The following is a 20274-nucleotide window of genomic DNA, read 5'->3' on the forward strand; positions in this document are numbered from 1 at the left end:
ATTAGGAAGTAGCTGGATTAATCTTAATGGAGGAATTAGGAAAAGATGAGTGGAGAATAGAAGTGGAATTCCTTCTCCATCCCTTTCCTTCTCCAAGATGGGGAAGATGGCTCCACGTTCTGGCAGGTACACATATGTTAGGGTTCAGTTTTGCTTGTGGAGTCATCACATGCAGGCGTGAAGGAAACAAACTGACAGTGGGAGAAGTAAGCTGCAATTTATTATTGCTAATAGATACTTGGGAACTGTCTGAGTTGAACACTGCAGTTTTAGATGGTAGATGACGGAACAGATTGATAAGCCAACTAAAATGAATGGAAAGGCTTACTTAGGAACATAATACACAGACTTACATGTTTCGAGAAATGCCTACTTAAGTATTCAAAATCTTTCAGATCCAGTTGTGCTTTCTCAAATATGTGATGGAGTTTGAAACCATGTACCATCAAATACATAACCTTTGCACGCATAATGAAGAAGTATCTTTTGCTGGTACAGTCTGGGATTTGCATATGAAGAATTAGTTCCACAAAATTAGTGTGGATAATAGCATCCTTTTCCAAGAAGCTATCAGTAATCTCTGCTTATGGGCTGTGGGTGTCTGAAATTGATTTCCATGTCCAAATATATGTAGTGTTTTAATGGAATTTGACATACATTGTTTAGATACACAGAATGCTTCTCTGAATTGGGGATTTTGGTATAATCTTGTATTGTAATTATTGTATATAATTTATACAATACTGTGTATTAAATTTTGATGTTTTCGTGCATCAGGGTGAACAAAATCTTTCTGCCTTACAATTCCTTAGACCCCATGGAATGATTTGGCAAAGTAATTGTTTTGCAATGCAGCTTTTAATCAGAAACTACTAATCACACGTGAACTATGCTCTTAACTGTAAACAGGATGGTTAATAAATAAGACCTTGAAAAAACAAACTTAAAATCAATTTTGAAACATTATAATGCTGTGAAGAACTACACTCTTAACTGTAAACAGGATGGTTAATACAATAAAACCTTGAAAAAACAAACTTGAAAAATCAATTTTGAAATGTTAGAATGCTGTGAATTTCTTTAATCTTTAAGATGAATCTTAAAAATACACTTTTAAAATTAAATATAATGCAGTTTCTCCAACATTTTCTTAAATTAGTTGTCCAAAATCAGCTTTCCTTAGTAGTTAACAGAAACTTTCTTGTATTAAAAAAAACACCAAAACAAACAAACAAAAAAACCCACAAAACCAAACAGTGTATAACTTTATTCTGAAGAGAGTTTAAAATTAAATGTTACTTATTGAATGTTATTACAGAGTGAATTTGACATGCTTCTTTTTTGTCTTGTTGTCTTGCACAGGTATCATTTTTCTTGTTCATTATTTTTGTGGTGTATACCATGCTGCCCTTCAACATGAGGGACGCTATAGTCGCCAGCGTCTTGACCTCTGCATCTCATACGATTGTGCTGAGCGTCTGTCTATCGGGTACAGCTGTTATAAAGGAGCACTTGGTTTGGCAGGTAGGTGCTTTGTGAAATTAATGATTAATTACATACTTAATATGCTAGTAAATGAGAACATGAGTTTCCCAACTGGTGCTTCTCCATTTCTGAATTGCCACAGGCACAATTCATAGCTAGCCACTTTCTAATCCTGAAGCTGTCAGTAATGTTACGTCTTGCTGAAACACACCCTTAAGTGTTAGAATCTGCAGACACACACACAGTGCTTACCACTGTTAAAATTGTTGTTGAAAATAAGAAATTCTGTGATACAGCCATAGTCTAGTAGGTGTATTGCCACACATCTACATAAAACACTTTGCTTCTTTCCTCACCTCTTCAAAGTCAAAGTTGTAGGCTTAAAAATTTTTTTTTTTCCATGTAAAAGTGTTGTTTTTGACTCAAAAATCCATTTTTCCTTAGAGTAGTCTCATCTGGGTTTGCTGGAATGAGATTGCCCTCTTGAAGTCCAATGTAGGGCTTGTCCTCCTTCTGTATTTCTCAGCCTTTTATTGGAATTTTACAGCTGCCTCTTGGCCAGGCTCGCTGATTGAAGAGCGCAGACTGGCTGCAGACATAGTGACATTTAGAGAATGCACCTGCATTTGCAGTTGGGTTTTGGCTTGTAACTGAACTCTGATCATTTTGCTGGAGCACATATCACAGAGGAATGATTAAAAAAATATTACTCCAAATAGTGGGAGTTGTTTTTCCTCTGTGTTCTGGAGAATGTCTTTCAAATGGTGAAATAATACATTTTTTCTCATGGTACAGTGATGGACCTAGGTATCCTTGTTAGAGATCTGTAAAAAAGAGTAAAATATAAAAAGTAAATTTCATTTTGAAAAGTATGTATGTGCTTTTTTCTATATTTATATAATCTAAGGGAAGCAAAATTATTTTAACTTTTGGATCAAAAGTGCAACAAGGCTTAAACGTAAATACATTTTTATAAGTCTACCAGAAGAACAAGGGAGGAAGGCATTGTCTTATTTCTTCCAAGCAGCATGAAATATAAAACAAGTAGTTTTGACTTGCCATTTATGTCATCTTTGTTTGAAAAACATGCCTCAAAACATAACCAAAATTACACTGAATTTACAAAAAGTAAATTGCCTTGTAATTAGTAGTTCAGGAAGGCACATTTTATTTTCAGACATGGCTGCAGACGTGTGTTATCTGGAGTATTGCAGTTGAAGTCTGATAAACAATAGATATTCTCCGTAGAAATATTCAAATAGTGAGATATGTGGCTTTTCATTTCTCCTCATAATTTAGGTTAGTTGTTATTTGTTGCTGAGCTTGCTGAATGGTGCTGTATGCTAAGCAAGAGCCACGGTAATCTGCAGTCAAAATATAATTTTAATAATTTGCTGATATCGTTATTGTTGATTGTATTTGAATAAGCTAAGGAGATTTTTATTCTTGGTTTCACATTGACTTGTAGGTTCTAGTTAGGATTTCAAAATTCCTTCCCATTCCTTCCCTAAGTTTTAGTTTAGAGATGCTACTTGTGGAATTTATTTATTTTTTATGTTGCATGGGAAATTGGTAATCACAGCCTGAACCTCTGATTAATCAGCTGAGGCAAGTTTCAGGTCAGCTGGAGAGCACAGGTGAGGGTAATTCAGCTGTGCTCCTGGAAGGGGTGGAGCCTGACTCCACCTCCTCTAGACCACATTTAAGGGCTGACTACCACTGAGACAGCATCTCTTTGAGTGAAAAACACTTGCTTCAGTGTTTTTCAGCAGACTGAAGGTCTCTTTTGGGTGAGTCTTTCCTTTAAGTAACCTTTTGGATACTTATCACCACCTCTCTTGTACCGTCTTTGCATTATTGTTGCTATACATCACTGTACATCTGCCCATTAAAATTAGGTACAACTAAATCAAGGCTTTCAGAGATATTACATTTCAGAGATAATATCTTTAGAATCAAATGTAATAAATTATGGACTCTCTTGCGTCTTTGAGCCTTTTTGTAGCCTCTAGTTTCTTTCAGAAAGAGTGGAATCTTTGAGCACTTTGTGCATTTGTTAAGAGTATTAAATTTCTAAGATATTAATAATTTTCTCTTTCCTCTTCACAATATGTATTGAGTGTTCTTTATGCTTTGGTAGTTAATGAAAGTGCTGAGTGCACCGAGCTGTCATGGATGTTGGGCTGGGTCACAGAACGGACTCAACACCATTATTACAGCTCACTGTGCCCTCTGTGCACATTTAAATGACAGCTTATACTCTGTGTTAGCAGAAAAATTCTTTGTGTTCTTTTATTTGAAATGATTAAATAGAAAAGAAATGATTGGATTACAGATATTGATTATAGCAAAAAGAAATAATGTTCATCAGTGATATGCCTCAATTTGGCATAGGATAAATATATGCAATTAATAAAATCTGAAGTGGGGTATAGTTATTTAAAAGGGTTGGAATGTTGAGGTGGTTTCTTCTTCTAACTTTTTTTTTTTTGTTTTACAGTACATAGGTGTATTATTTTTTTTTTTTTTTTTTTTTTTTTTTTTTCCTGACAAAAAAGAATGTTGTTGAGGCCTGAAATGAAGTTGTTTCACAGAGCTCAGTCACTAAAGCCCCAGGATGAGGAACTGGCAGTACACTGACATTTGAAAGCTTAGAAAAACACATTCAGGGCTGAGCTCAGTAAATCCATGCTTAGGGAGCTGCACTGAGCTTTGACAAAAATATATTATTTTGATTTCAGGACTACTGGTCCGTCTCAGTAAAATAGAAAAAAAAAATAAAATAAAAAAATACATGCAGTGAATGTGGTCTTTTTTCTTCTTTCTGGCAGGGTTTTTTTGTATTATATATATTTTTTTTCTGTAGAGAGGGAGCTAGTATGTGCTGAAAAAGCAAAAAACTAATAGTATAACAAACCTTCTGGTGGGTAAAAAACAGATTTAGTATAAAGAATGCGTATATCTAGCATATCTAGCACATATCCTTCTGTAAAGTATATGTGCATCTCCTTTAAAACTGTTTTCTATACTATTTCTAGACTGATTACTGAGTTTTTTATTCTCTGGACTGAAGAATTTTTTTCATTCTTTTTATATAGTGAATTCTCCTTGCTTTCTCTTCCATCTGGTAGCCCCCTTCTGGACTTTTTTCAATTTTTTTTTTTTTTTTTTTCTCTCAGCATCTTCCAATCACTCTTGCTGTTAACCTGTAGCATTTTAGAAGTTATGCATACCTTTAGTCCATCAGCAGAAGAAAGTGGGTGTTCAGATGTATGTGTTTATGCTGAGCTTAGGCAGACCCTATCTTACTGATTTTGCCATTCCTTTTTGTTGTCTTTTGTCAAGTTTTACACCTGCAGTTGGCTTCAATAAAACTGAAGGGTTTAGTATGCCTTGATTATCAAGTGTTGGTTGTGGTCAGGGGTAAACATTTCATGCTGATGAGAAAGTTTACTTCTTCACTCTTTCTTATATGACTTGTGTGTACTTTCTGGGGAGATGGGATCATCCCTGTTGTTAGGTTTTTCATTGATGGAGACCTTCTATCACAAATCTTGACATTTTTTTCCATTGTTGCTGAAAGTTAGTGTTAAAATCTTCCTCTTTCCTAGTAGGAATTTGTCTGGCTTTGTTATTTGGCTTTCATCTGCTAGACTTGCAGACCCAGTAGTATCCAATTTATTTATCTCTCAAGGGAGTACTTGTAGACTATCATGAATTCATCTCATAACCTTTTTATCAGTAATTTTTTTTTTTTTTTTAGGCAACCTTAATCAGTTGCCTGCTTTTATACTAGGTCAGCCCTTCATCCTTCATCACTTCTTTTCTCTTCTCTTCTTCTCTTTTCTGGGTCCTTCCTTGTCATGTCAATATCTTCCTTGCAGTGTGGATGTTAGCATTAAGGAGCACTCCAGCAGTGACTGCAGTGGTGTGAAATGCTGAGCCCACAAAGGGGTTACTGTGTGGTGCTCAACATGGAGACATGGTCTTTGCTGTAAATCCTCAACTACTCTGCTTGCAGCTCTGTGCAGAGCTGAATGCACAGAAATGGGATCTTTGACAGCAAGGAGGAAAAAAGCGTCCCATGCGCCAGCTTCAGTTTATAAAAAAGCAACTGTGTATCTATGTGGATTTTTTTTTTCCTATTGACAGTATTAATCCTACCCCTATCTAGGCACATGATCTGGAATCCAGGTCTCTCCCTCTTTGCACACGAACATCTCACTACTATACAGAGAAGCAATAATGTGGGTTTTCTGTATACTTCTGGCAGCCTTGTGGTCAGGACCACTGCGAAACACATCTCTATTTATGCTGTTAAGGCATTTGGCTCAGGCGGCCTCAGTGGCTCAACATCCTTTTCAGTTACTGCTGGAATGAGAAGCATTTCACTGCCATCCCTTACCATAAACACATAACCTATTTCTCCCCAAACCAGAGCAGATTTTGATCAAATAGTTGAGGTTTTCTTGCTTTATTATCAACTACTCAAACATTCTGATCTCACAATGGGCTGATACTATCAGTAAAGGCCTTTTGTTTTTAATTTGTTAAAAATAAGCTAACCAGTAACCTTAAATGTGCCAGATGGTTGTTGTTTTTACTCTCTCAACAAAATAATTTATTAGTTTGTAATCCTTTTTCCTAGCTATACGTAGATATTTTCCAAACTTTGGCTAACTCACTACAAAATGTCACTCCATGTTTTTTCTTTAAACTAGTATTCTAGTATTCCTGACTTCTCAGATTTGTTTTTGAAAGGGGGCTGCTCCTGGCAGCACTGAACACATGGTCCCTTCTAAAAGCACAGTTCTGTAGCTGTGTCAGCACGTATGTACACTCTCACACAGTTTTAGACTGTGTTCAAGAAAGCATATAGAAAAAAGAAATACATTGAAATAAATTTTAAGTAGTGTTTGATTTTTAACTTCCATTTCCAGTTCCTTTCTGCTAGCCTGGATACATTTTAAGATGGTGTTTGGTTCTGGCAGACAAAAACAGATGCTAAATAAAAATTCTTTTAATATTGGGTATGTTTGAATTGAGAAGTACAAGGGCCACATATGCAAGCTTTTGTGCATTTACCATCAGATGGTTTGAAGTCTCTTATTTCAAGATGAATTATAGCCTATGTGCTAAGGACAGAAAAAGATGGAGCCACTGCCGTATACTTACGTGATCTATTGGTATATGCATCCTAACTAGAACCCTTAGTGATATTTTCTGCTTGACTTCTGATTCATGACCCCTGCTTTTTTTTTATTTATTTCAAGATCCATAGTGACTAAGAAATTGGTAATGGTAATCTAAAAATAAAGCTATATTTCCTGTTTTTTTTTGGTTGTTGTTTTGTTTTCCCTCCCCTATTGTTTCATTTTGTTTGGGGAGAGGTTTTTTTTTGTTTGTTTGTTGTTTTTTTTGTTTTTTTAAATTTAGCAATTGGGCAAATTATTCCTTCTGTCATGGATTTTGTCAGCTTTGAATTGAAAGCTTTTTTGCTCCCTGTTCCCAGCAACCTCCTTGTTCTTGTACAGAGAGGTTGGTGGCCTTTTGAACCCTGATTCTGCAGGCTGGAATGGGACCCCACCTGTTCATTAAAAACATAGGTAGATTAAATCTTGTAGTTACTCAAAGTGAGGCAGGTAGTTTTGATAGCACGTGGCAGGTCTTCCTCCTTTTGGCTACTTAACAGTCTGTTGTTGGGGTTCTAGTGGTTGGCTCATGAAGAGTTTCCAGCCTCTGTGAGCTTTTATTAGTTACATCAGAAAACCACACTGGTATAGCTGCCTCTCTTTGATTCCTGAGACTGCTGTAACTTACGCTGTCCTGTCCCAGGAACCCACAGCAGTGCAGTCCTTTTGTATTATGTTCTGTATCTGCTCTCTTCTAAACCTACCAGTGGTTTTCCACTGCGTTACATTTTTTTTCTAAATTTTTAAAAACAAGCTCTGTATGGACAAATGATGTACTTTTTCAAGGGAAAGTGGTTTGTCTGATAATGATCTTTCTTTCACAAAACTCTGCTGTACTTTATTCAGTTTTCTTATTACTATCATGCTTTTCATGATCTTCTTCCTTCAGAAATTGTTCAGAAGTCTGACATAACACTTGAGTGAGTCTAGCTGGGCTATAATTGTTTAGATTTTCTTTCCTCATGCATCTCCAGATTTGGTGTTCTTTAATTGTTTGTTATCATGTTTAGATCATGCACTGCTGCACCTGTTGCAAGGACCTACTGCTGCTCACAGCATCACTCTGCTTCCCTTGTCCTGCAGATAGTTATTGTGGTGTGGAGGATGACTTCAATAGACAGACAAGTATTGCTCTGGCAGCCCCATCCTTCTTCCCTTTTTAGTTGTGCGCTGTTGATATCCTCTAATGAGAACACAGCTACATATTGATGTCATGTATACCCCCACCCAGCAGCTGAGATCAGACTCTTAGCAGCTGTCTTGGGATCCCAGTCTCCCTAGTGGCTGGCATGTGGGCACAGGCACCTTCCAGTCTGCAGCCCTGCTCTGGCCAGACAGGACTCCTCTGTCCCCTCTGTAGCATGGTCTGTTCGTTAAGTGCACCTCACCCTTCCCAGCTCCCAGGCCACATCGCTAAGCTGGCTTTGGTTTGGCATGTGCTGGTTTTCACATGTGGACTTGCACACCTTACTTCAGTTGCTGCCAGGGGGCCCAGTGCCCATGGCCTGGCCCCAGACCTGTGTACACACACTTGCATGTAGAACAGAGAATGCTTTACTTGGGAATAGAAGCAGAAGTCAACAGACAGGACAAACTGTGCTGACCAGGCCCAAGGCATGGCCAGGCAAATGTATAGACCAGTATCTGGCTTACACACAACTGATCCCTGTCATCTTCTTAGCCCTCTGTTTTTCCAGTCTTCTTCCTCTCCAAATCACCTTGGTGCTTCCCTTCCTTTGCCTTTTGTTCTTCCCCTAACTATCCTATAATAAGTGTTGCCTCACCCTGCATCCCCTAATGTGTCCCAACCCCCCTGGCACTGACCTCTCTTAGTCAGAAAGGTGCTCTGGAAAGTTGCTTTCCATGACTTGTGGGGATGGGTTTTCCATCTGGACGCTGGGACTGAAGCTGCCCTGGGGTGGTGCTGGGATGGACCCAGGCAGGGTATCCCATCCTCTGAGCCCTTAATTCAAGCTCTCACTTGTCTTTGTGCTCCTATGGGCTTGTGCTAGTAGGATGGTGGTGGCTGGTGTGGGCCTGGCAGTACAGTGGTGCTGCTAAGGCTTCCCTGTTGTTGTCAGTCTGTGCTCCTCTCTGTGTGTATGTGTGCAGATTTTTATTACTTAACCATAATTACATGATTATTTCTAGCAAGATTCAAACTGATGTTTAACAGGTGCTTTGCAATTCATACATGAAATCTCTGAAAGAACCATTCTGTATTTAAATTACAAATATTTACTTTGATCTAGTCAGCTTTTTCAGCATTAATAACACTTTTTTTCACTGTTATTAGTACTTCTTATGCTTTTTATATCTCGTCAGCTCCTAGAAATAGATGTAACTGGTGATATCAGGCAGTGGGCCAAGTTTTCAAATGTGAGAAACATTAATATGGCATGTATGTAGTATGCATTGGGATGGTCTAAGCAGCATGCACCATAAAGGTCTATATGTTTCATTTAAACTCTGTTAATTGAACATCTTTGACAGGTGTTGATATTTAGATCAAATGTTTTCTTTAGCACGAGCGGCATGGCAGCAAAATACTAAACACAAAGTATCAGTATTGACTGGATAAAAAAAGAAAATGTACCGCTCTAAGGCTCAGAAATAGAAAGCTGGTTTATGCTGTTGTGCAGATACAAGACAACATGTTTATAGAAGGAAAGGCTAGAGAGAAAGACAGTGTCTTTTAGTATGTGGATTATTATGTAACCTGTGAGGCTGAAGATACACAGTGAAAGCATAAAGCAGTCGGGAATTTTAGTAGTCTAAATGGCTAAAGGCTGTGGGTTGAATTTATCTTACAGTATAATTCTACCTGGAATGCCACTTTTTGAAGGAAAATGGCTGTTCAGGAAGATAATGCAGCTCACCTCTAGCTTTTTACTGCAATTATACAAATGGAGTTGCTGTTATTGCTGCAGGAAAGACAGAAAATGGTGACTGCTGCTGAAGGAGGAAGGCTATATATTATATATACATATTATTTTTATTTATGTTTATTTGTAGCAGCAGCTACTGTTGTCCCATCCCTCTTGCTTTTTTCCCTTCTCTCTCCTCACCGCAGCAATGCTCTGGCTCACCAAGTTGTGCAGCAGCTGCCAACATGTTCCAGAGGGGAATGCTGTGCCTTGCATAGTCTGATACAGTAGGCATATTTTTATGGTTGCACATTTCTTTCCCCTTGATTCTCTGCTTAAATCTGGGCAGGTATAGAAATGCCAGCTGCTATGCTTTTAATTCGTTTTTACAATCTGTAGATAACTCTGGATTTCACTTCTTCAATACAATCTGCACATTTTAGATATGCTTATGAGAAGCCCACTTGCCTAGGAGAGTATAGATGTGTAGGAGAATGCATCATTCCCTTTTGTACTATTCAAGCATTAGCATGGAAAATGTGAACAGCCTCCAAAACGCTGTGAGGAGGAGACCTGCAATATTTCTTGTCCTAAATCTACTAAAATAAATTGTAACCTTTAATTTTCCAATATATAAACTTATTTGATCGGGAAGCCCCCACTACTTCACTATCTTAACTATATTGTAAAATGTCTGTGGTATAAGTCTTGCTCTTGTGGCTGTTATACTTCTGTGAATGTAAGCTGTGATGACTGGAAATTCCAATACTTCTAGATTAGAACAGAAAGCACTGTGATGTACCAGCCATACCTTTCTCTCTTGTAGTATAGTGCTATAGCAGCAACTACATACTCATCATATGGAATATGTTTTGAAAGGGAGTTATATGCTGTATCCTTTTAATAATGATTTTAACATAAATTGCTTAAAAGTGGAAAGATAATTCCTAATTTTGTTGTAGTGTCCATCTAGGTAATTTTTCTAGAGCAAGGAATAGTTAATTCCTTTAAGTTATTGTTAGGTTTGCTATTTTCTTCCATTTTTACAGATGTTGTCTAGCTCTTTCAGTTATGTCATATTTTATGGCTTGTATTCTGTGTCCAATTTTAAGTGAATTACTTCTTACAGCAGCTGAAGCATAAAATTGAGTGAGATACTCACTGTAGACAGGATGCCTCCTCATTTTATATAGTCATAGGCTTGTCATCTATTCTTGTACATTGTTTTCAGGTATTCAGGAGTGGCAAAATGCCTCTCACTGTCAAAATGTGGATACACTTCCCTATCATGTCAGCCAGTTTCAGTGCAAAATAAAGCAGGCGGGATCAGGAGCACAGACACCTTGTGCTATGAGTTTGACAATTAAGAATTCATCTGTCATACCATTTTCCCCAAATGACTGACTTCTTGAAGTTGCATGGTTCAGTCTTCAACCTGTTAAGATATGTGGAATAGGTATGGTCTTATTTGCCCTCTGCTCCACTGCAGCACCTTGGTTCTCAGCTGATGGCTAAGCACAGGCAGTAAGGTTCCTTCCTCTTGAAGTCACCTTCCAAGAACTTATAAATGTCCACTTATGCAGTTCTTCACTTCCCTCACCCTAATTTTACCTTTCTTTAAGTACTTGGTCTGTTTCAGAAAAGCTCTGGCTACACAAACACCCGGCTTTAACTAACTACAGCCTCCAGGCACCAAACATGTAGGCACTGTGTGAAAAGTAATGCAGCCAGTTAATACTCAAAAAGAAACAAACAGCAAAAAAACGAAAGCAAAGAAACAAACAAAAAACAAGCAAAAGGTAAACAGACTAACACAACCTTCTTCCTTCCCAAAACAGCGCGGGCAGGTCTCAGCTTTCTCCAGATAATTCCTGACATGTTCTTTCCCCTAAGGAATGCCATGGCTCTGGGAAAATGGTGGTTAGCATCCCCCCCCCCCCCCCCCCCCAAAAAAAAATCTGCACAAGGTGGCAGATTTACAGCCATAATGGACAAAGTGTACCAGACTGTATTCCAGCCTTGGTTTGTCTACCAGAAGAGACCCAACTGGAGGGCATAGCCTATTAACCTGAAGTAATTCTTTCTTCTTCCAGGGAGTGATGCATTACTTCTTACAGGGCACTTTATTTCCCTTCTTAGGTTACACCTATTACTGTGTGAATGGCATCAGCATTTGTTCTGTATGGATCAGCTTAATGAGTTGTGTCTCTCTCAGTAATAGCTACTCCCTATTTATATGTTATATTATATGTATGTGCTGTCAGTTTAGACAAGTTCTCAGAATACTGAAGGCTTTATCTTTGTCATAGTTTCAGCTAGGACAGAATTGTTCTCTTCGGGATGTCTGGTATATTGCTATGTTTTTATTCTAGGAGAAAAACAATGTTGACAACACACTGATGTTTATAGTTCTTGCTAAGCAGTGCTGTACAGAGCCCAGGTTGTTCCTGTTCATCAGCTCATACTAACGAAGGGCTGAGAGTGGACAGAACCAGGACAACTGACTTAAACTGGCCAAAGGGATACTCCATACCATATGACATCATGTGGAAAGAATTTTGAAGGGGATGGGAGTTCATCTGTCTCTCTTCTGCTGCTTGGGGGGCTAGCTGGGCATTGGTTGGTGGTGAGCAGTTGCTTGTGCGTCAGTCATCATTTGCATTCACATATATATGTATATATATTATATAATCATAACTATTATCCTTTTCTCTATCTTAGTAAATAGTTTTATCTCAATCCATGAATTCTACTTTGTTTTTGTTTTCCCTTTTGATTCTCTCTCCCACCCCACTGGGAAGGTAGAAGGAGTGAGTGAACAACTGTGTGGTGCTTAGTCGCCTGCTGGGTTAAACCACAACAATCCTACACACTTGCTGCAAATGTCACCCATATGGACTCAGCTCTTGGTTTCTAGATGAGACATTATTATCTATAGCTGTTGTTTCCTTCACAGTTACTGCTTTTATTCTATATTTTAACCTTGATAGAAGCGGAACATAAACAACATGGTCTGTTTTTTCAGACATATCGTTATGCTCATTAATGTATTTGCTGTTTTAATTTTAGTTGTTTCCTATCACTTTAAGGAAGTATTTTCTCATAAGTGAGATCAACTCAGGAACTACACGAATTGTAGAATGATGTTGATTGGAAAGGACCTAAAAGATCATCTAGTTCCAACCCCCTGCCACGGGCAGGGTTGCCAGCCACTAGATCAGACTGCACAAGAGCCCATCAAGCCTGGCTTTGCCCACCTCCAGGGATGGGGCATTCACAGCTTCTCGGGCAGCCTGTGCCAGTGCCTCACCTTAAGAACATGGGCTTGAAGTAAACAGGTGGGCTCTGCACTGAGCTAGCTCAAGTCCTCAAGTTTCATGAATTCTGCGTGAAAGCACTGCTGCTGCTTTTGAGTCCAGTTCATGGAAATAGAGAGCTGTGTTTGCAGAGCTGCATTTAGACCTTAGACCAACTTCAGTATCACTGGATGTTGGATACAGAATAGCACAGTTAATCCACACCACTCTATGCTGTCTTAAGAGAAAATTAGAATTATTGACCTCCAAGCAGTGTGGCTATCCAGAAGATTAAAGAGCTTACAGATGAACAAAACTAAGATAGAATGGAAGATGACCAATAATTACTGGCTTGTAATTATGGTCTCAGCTGGACAACAAACATCTGAACTAAATCAGTGTAAATGATCCCAGCTGATATTTGTTCTCAGTGCTACAGAAGGCAAGTGCCTTCACACATGCTATCCAATTTGACCTGGAGAAGATGTTCTCTTTGGATCTTAAGCGAAAATAATTGGTTCTGCTGAACCTATTAGTAGGAAGGCTTTCATGCATGCAAAAGCTGTACATCATTCCTGCTCCTATCCCCCTACAGTTGTTGCTAGTATCTGTTACTTTAGAAGAAGGAAAGTACACAAAAAGAACTTAAAAGCTTATCTGACCTGTTTTAAGCTGTGGGAAATAATTTCATCCAGTCCACAAGAAAGTGAGTAGATAAATTGTGGAGCATGAGGTTTAGGATTCTTCAACATAGAAATGCTGTTGTTTGTCAGAAGTTAAAACTGAGGTTTACTTGGAAGATATAAAATGGAAAGTTATGGCTATCTAAAAAATATAAAAATATTGAAGATTTCCTTTGACAAATCTCCCTTGTTTTGAATACTACATTGCCTTACATGGTGTTCATTTAGCAATGGTTCTATCTTAGCAACATTCATTTAGGACTGACATTAGGACTTGGCTGTTGTATTTACCTGAATTATTTGCCAGATTTTGTTGCATGAGAGAGCTTCACAATTCAAATGCAATCGTGAGGCATGCAGAAATCCTGATTCCTCTAGTATGCAGGTGGTGAGACATCAGCTTCTGCCAGGGGTCTTCTGGGATAGCTTTGGAGTTCTGACTGTGGTTGTCTTTTGCATGCATACTCTCTTTTTGAGACATTTTGGATGATCATGTGCTGTTTAGCCTGTGGAAAGAATCATCATTAAAATTTGGCCTGTGGAATGAATAGCTTGTGGTGACAAGAAGAAACACCCCCAGGTTTTCTGATTTCTGCTACCAACTTGTGGTGGCCAGGGGGCAAGAACAGAGAAAACAGGGTGATGCTTTTCCAGTGTGACACCATGAGAGGCTGTTGCTGTAGTGACAGAGTCCTCTGAGCTTAGTTGGACATTTTGTTGGCACTTTGTTTTCGTGCTAGCATTCTATCTAGGTCTGCTCAGTTACATTTAATTTCATAGCGTCAGATCCACTCAGCTTGGTTAATACCCTTAGGACCTGTGTTTGATTTTTTTTTTTTTTTATCTGTCTTCTTTTTAGTAAAATAAGCATAAGAAATGCTTTGAAAGTCTTCAAAGTGCAGAAATGTTCACAATGTAAAAAATGAACAAGCAGCAAAAAAGGACAAGAGGAACAAGAAGAAAGAGGAAAATTATCTGTGCAAAAATGGTGACAAAAGCATTAAAGCCTAACAAGCAAGAAAAGTGGAGTGCTGAAAAACAAATGAGTAGATAACAAGGCACGTTTGACAGTACTGCTCTGTAGCCTACCGCTGTTTGCTCTTAAGATTTTGCTTCACTTGCTGCTCGGTCTTCAGTGGTGTCACCTTCTATTCTCTAGCCAGCAGTTTAGGCAGTGAGTATTTTCCTCAGGTTTTGGGTTAACACTCTCACCTTGGTTCAGTTTACTGATGCTGCACTGGGTGACCTTTGAAGACAGAAATAATTCCTTCTCTACTGTTATTGGTATTAACTGTGTCACTTCATAGTCTCATGTTCATGCTGCGTGCACAGTCTCCTTTATCACTATCCAGTTATTTTCGATTTGCTCCATCACTTCAGCTTCTCTGGAGCTGCAATGGCTGTAAGTATTCCCAACTGGATTCTCCAGTTTGTATGTGATCAGGACTGACCTTGCCAGAACAGTGGGAGAACAGACAGTAACCTCCTCTTGTTCCTTTGTAAACATGTTCTGAATCCTCACTGGACCTACCTACATTGACAGTCCTGAGCTTTGCCAACAAACTAATCTGTTGAGTTAGACCGTAAATAAAAATTCCACTTTGCAACACCCCTTTTCTCAGCAGAGCTGCTGGTAAGTCCAGCTTTCCTTTTGAATCTCTGGTGCAGTACTGAGCTTCACAAAGGAATGAAGAAACCATGATGGAGGAATGCTGCATTCAGCAACCTCTCATGTACATCAGAGCCTAATATTCTTAAATAGCATTCCTTACATTTTAAAATAACATTATGGCTTTTGCATGGGAAGTAGTTTTCTTTATGATTTTGATGAAAATTTAGCAGTAGTCTCTTAATTAAACAGTATTTTAGATATCTTGCAACTCTTTTGGCAATTCCTAAGAAAGCCATGTCACATAACTCTTCTGCCTATATAGGCCAATCAGTTTAATTGTGCGCTGCAAAACAAAAATCATTTACTTCTTCATGAATACTGCATGCATTTTTTTCTTTGATTAGAGATTGAAGTGGATTGAAGTTTGTGGTGGTCTGTTTGCACCTGCAGAAATCTCTGAAGAGATTTCTCTGCTCTTTGGTGCTACTTAGATTCATAGAAACATTAAGGTTGAAAAGGACTTCTAAGGTCATCTAGTCCAACTGGAGACCCATTCCCACCATGCCCATGTGTTGTGCCATACTCAGATGGCTTTGTAGTTTGTTTGTTTTTCTCTTCATAGACAGTGAAAGAAATATAAGGAGCAGAGGTGAGCATAGAGTGCTAATGTCAAACCAGAGAGGTCATTAGTGGTGTGGTTTTTTTTGGTGTTTTTTTTTTTGAGGCACATATTGAACTAATAAAGCTTCTGCAAAGGATGTACAATAATGAATGTTCCTGAAATGATTGGCACAGTTCCTTCCATTCTCATTTTAAAATTATACTCAGTTGATGACTGAATTTTCACTTAGTCTATGACAGCAGTACTAGGATGTGTCCAGACTCTTACTGATGTTAAGAACAACTTCGGTGATTTGATGTGAGGCATAACAGGGCACCTTTGGAAGCTGTGGAGTGAGGAGGTAAAGCAGTCGACAGAAAACTCATGATTGCTTACCTGCACACCTCCCTGCTTCAGGGTGATGCTCCTGTGTATCTACAATGCTCTTTCGTAGTTGAAGTGCATGCAGTTATGTTGGCTTCTTCTGTGTTCCGAAAAATGGAATAAATTCTCCCTTTTTAAAAGCTGTGATGTCTGGCCTTTATACCGATAACCCTGAAAATGGCACCTTTATTTCATCCCAGTTATAAGATAACAAAAGTCAGAAATTTATGATTCTATTATAGCTTTTTAAATGTTATGTCTTTAAGTTACTGAAAGCTTTTACCCATTATTTATTTCTTCTTTCCCTCCCACCATAGTTTTTAGTAAGGCTTTATTTAATTTTTTACTTTCTCACAAACCTGTTTCTTTCCTCTGTTTCAGATCTGGAGGGACTTTTTGTTTATTTTTCAAAGTTTTAATTTGAGGAAATATATTTTAATTATTTCTTTTTTCCTTCAGTATGCTACATTTTTCTTAAAGCTTCTTGTAACAGAATTCAACAACTTAACTGCATTGTAAGAACTGTACTTTGCTTTGCTTCAGACCTTCAATTTCATTTGAGTAACACTTACACTGGAACAGACTGAACAGCTGATGTTTGCTCACTGTCTCCAGGCCACCTGTGACTTTGAGTCTCTGTCAGACCTATCATCTCTTTCCAGGCCCAAGGGCTGTAACATAGTTATCTTTCTTTATTTAAAGTCATTCTATACCTTTGATCTTCTTTGTTACCTTTCTCTGATCAGAAAGGGGTTTTCATTTACGCAATATGAAAGCAGAGTGGGACAGAAAATCCATTAATACTTCATGGCATGCTTATTTGGTACGGAAGTAGGTTGTAAATTCTGATGACTCTGAATAAAGTGAGGAAAGAAAAATTAAAAAAAATAATAAATATGAGCCCAATCCTCCACGCGAGTGCAAATTATTTGAAGTGTTACTGCCAAGGAAATAAAAAAAAATCTGTCCTGATGAGGACTCATGCAATTTTAAAATGAAGAGTGTGTTTTACTGGGGGGGAAAAAAAAAAAGCACATTTTTTTCTGTGGTATGTGAAGGAAGCTCAAAAGAATTGTTATGCATCAACTTAAACAGTGTAAGAGCAGTAAATAATTGAGAGCTCCTCCAAAAGTAACACCTCCTATTTTTATGATGTTGGCCCACAGTGCCAGAGGTGGATGTTGGTAGATGGTTACTACCAGCATTCCATTATATTTTGATGCTGTATGACCGATGGCAGAAGAGGGGCCATCTGACAGAATGGTGTCTGACATGGAAGTACATATAAAGGAAAGGTGTGTTCTTGAGTTCCTACATGCAGAAATAATGGCCCCCATTGAAACTTGCTGAACATTTATGGAGACCGAAGAGTGGATGTGAGCACAGTGAGGTGGTGCATTTCAGCAGTGGCAGCAGTGTCATTGGATCACCTCCTCTGGTGTAGATTGTTACAAGCACAGTGTGAAGGCTCTTCTTCATTATTGGTGAAAATGGATAGCTAACAGCAGTGACTATGTTCTAAAATAGTGCTTTTTTAGCTGAGATTTTGTTGTCAAGTATAGCGTTAACTGTTTTCTTCATATCAGTTTTAGTTTTCATGGAAATAAACAGGAGGCATTACTTTACAGAGCAAGCTATGTGTTTGTTTATTTAATGTCAGAAATTAAAGTGTTGAAGTCTGTTTTTATTAACACAGTCATTCTGAAGAAAAGGGTGACTATGATTATACTGCATTACAGGGAAACCTGAGAAGTTAGTGTTGTTTTTATTTTTGTGGAGGTATAGAGTTTCTTTTTTTGCTTTGACTTTAATTTGAGCAAAGCTACCTTAAGGGTCAGGAAGACAAATCTTGTTTATTTTGCTGGCTAACTGGGGAGGTCTCAGTTGGCTGGAATGTGATTCCACTCATCAAGAAGGAGAAACCAGGGAATTACAGGCCTATCATTCTGACCTCACTAACATGGAAGGTAACAGAGCTGATCATCATGTATGTCATCACTTGGCACATGTCGAGCAATCAAGTGACCAGACGGAGCCAGCTTGGGCTTATAAAGGGCAGGTCCTGCCCGACTAACCTTACCTCCTATGGCAAGATGACTGGCTTAGTAGATGAGTAAAGGGCTGTGGGTTTTAGTACGGTGTTGGTAAAGTGTTTGGCACTGTTTTGAACAAAATTATTCCTCCTGGCTGCTTGTGGCTTCGATAGGTACATAGTTCTCTGGATAAAGAGCTGGCTGGATGGCTGGATTCAAAAAGTCAAAGCAAATGGAGTTCAGTCCAATAGGTGGTATTCCTCAGGGCTTAGTACCAGAGCAAATTTTGTTTCACACTTTCATCAGTGATCTCTACGAGAGGATTTAGTGCACCATCAGTAAGATCAGAGCTTTACCGAGTTAGGCTAGACTGTTGGATCTGTTTGAGGGCAGGAAGGCTTTGCAGAGGGATCTGATTGGGCTTGATTGTTGGGCCAATTCCTATCATTCCTTAGTATTTCTCGTCATCCAAGACCACTGTATTTCTCTTTTTAAAAAGAAAAAAAACACAACAAAACACACACACACACACACACACACACAGTAACTGCCAAAAATAAATGGGTGAGAATTCAAAAACAGAAAAATGGCAGTGCATCTGAGTGATAATGCAGTTACTGGCTCATCACTGGGTGGCAAAAGAAGGCATAGTAATTGTGTGGCTGCTGATGAGAGAATTTTCAGAATGCATTATGTATATTTTTGCCCCATCCTAATAAACTCAGTTCACTAAAAGCTAGGAACAATGAGCAGTGTCACAAAGCGGTGCTACATTTTATATATTAGGCCCTTCCTTTTTCAAGCATGGAATGTGTAGATATAAGAACTGGAGCATGTATAACTTGAACCTTGTGCACATTCCTTTGAAGTCAGATTTGAAGATCAGTTCAAATTTTAGGAACCAGTTATTTCACTATTTTTTCAGCTAGAGATCATGATATATTTTGTGTAGTTACTCATTCTGTAACTTTAATGGCATTTTCCATTATATAAGGTCTTGGCAGTATTTGTGTTTGTGTATGTATAAATGTGTGTGTAAAGTTTTGTGTATAGGTAAATACTTGTATTTTTCTCTCTTCCTAAATGTGAAATTTGAGAAATAAATCAAAGGCTCTGAACTGTATGTTGAGAATAATGCTTCCATACTACACTGTTGTGTTTCTGCTGTGGCTAATGAGGTCTTCTGGTTATTAGTCTGTCTAAGTTAAGAACTTAAGTAATTATCTTCCGTTTTAGTTCATTGAGTCCAACAAAAGTTAAGGACCTTTGAATATAATGGAACCATGTATGGAAGTCTTCTTTCCATACAATGTGTTTATTAAAGGCTGCTCTTTTCCTTGAGACTGTCAGGTTTGATTATTCAGAAATTAAAATACAGACAATACGATGAAGCAAAGTTAATTCTGAAAGCCTGATTGTTGGGAGAGGGAAGATTGTCTTTAACAAAAAACAGTGTATACATGGATTAAAGGTATTGATAATTATTTTCCCCATATTGGCATTCATACTATTTTGGGCTTAGGGGTGAAGGATAAAGGATAGCAGAGGTAAGGGACAGTGTTAAGCCCTAATGTGGAAAAATAATTACTTCTTACAAAATAACCCAGATATTTTTAATTAATCCTCCACAAGCTGATAATTCTCCTGCACACATGCATTTACATAACTATGCTTTAGTTAGTTTAAAAAGAGAACAGCAAATATGATTAATATTCTATTTTGGCAGCCAGATTTACCTGTTCCACTGTTCCACTGCTTCAGTTTGCTTTGTTTTTCCTTTTCCTTGTAGTGTTAAAGAGAATCAAATTAAAAGACATTCAGCAGAAGCTTTTGTAAGAAGTTTGCTGACCTGAATAAAATAAACAAATCCAAAGCTGCATTCAGTTGCATAACTATTTTCAACTTTGTTTTCTAAGAGTGGAGCAATGATAAGAGTTAATCAGTATCAAGGTGCGTTCTTTGTTATTCAGAAGAGCTGACCCATAGCTCTGACTTTGTCTTTAGAAGTATCATTTTTGAAGTGTCATTTTTTCTGCTCAGTCCCTCCATTTATTACATCTCCTAATTGGTGAGAGGCTGATTTTAATATTTGTCTTTGTACAGTTTGACCTTTGACATGCT

The 20274-nt window shown here is 38.1% G+C and overlaps 1 protein-coding gene and 1 long non-coding RNA gene across 2 annotated transcripts in view; one reads left to right on the forward strand and one right to left on the reverse strand.

The window, feature by feature from the left end:
- The window catches only part of ADCY2 (adenylate cyclase 2), a 197750-nt gene that overhangs the window by 59713 nt on the left and 117763 nt on the right, over positions 1-20274 (forward strand). The window contains 1 exon segment of the mRNA XM_015854447.2: positions 1363-1524. Coding sequence (XP_015709933.1) covers positions 1363-1524 — 162 coding nt within the window.
- LOC116652896 lies at positions 1249-20039 on the reverse strand. Its single transcript, XR_004306092.1, has 4 exons — positions 19890-20039; positions 16133-16291; positions 13815-14029; positions 1249-2309 (listed from the first exon to the last, which is right to left on the reverse strand). It is a non-coding gene; the product is annotated as an uncharacterized LOC116652896 (long non-coding RNA).

Source organism: Coturnix japonica, chromosome 2 (assembly GCF_001577835.2).
Source record: "Coturnix japonica isolate 7356 chromosome 2, Coturnix japonica 2.1, whole genome shotgun sequence".
Lineage (NCBI taxonomy): Eukaryota > Metazoa > Chordata > Aves > Galliformes > Phasianidae > Coturnix > Coturnix japonica.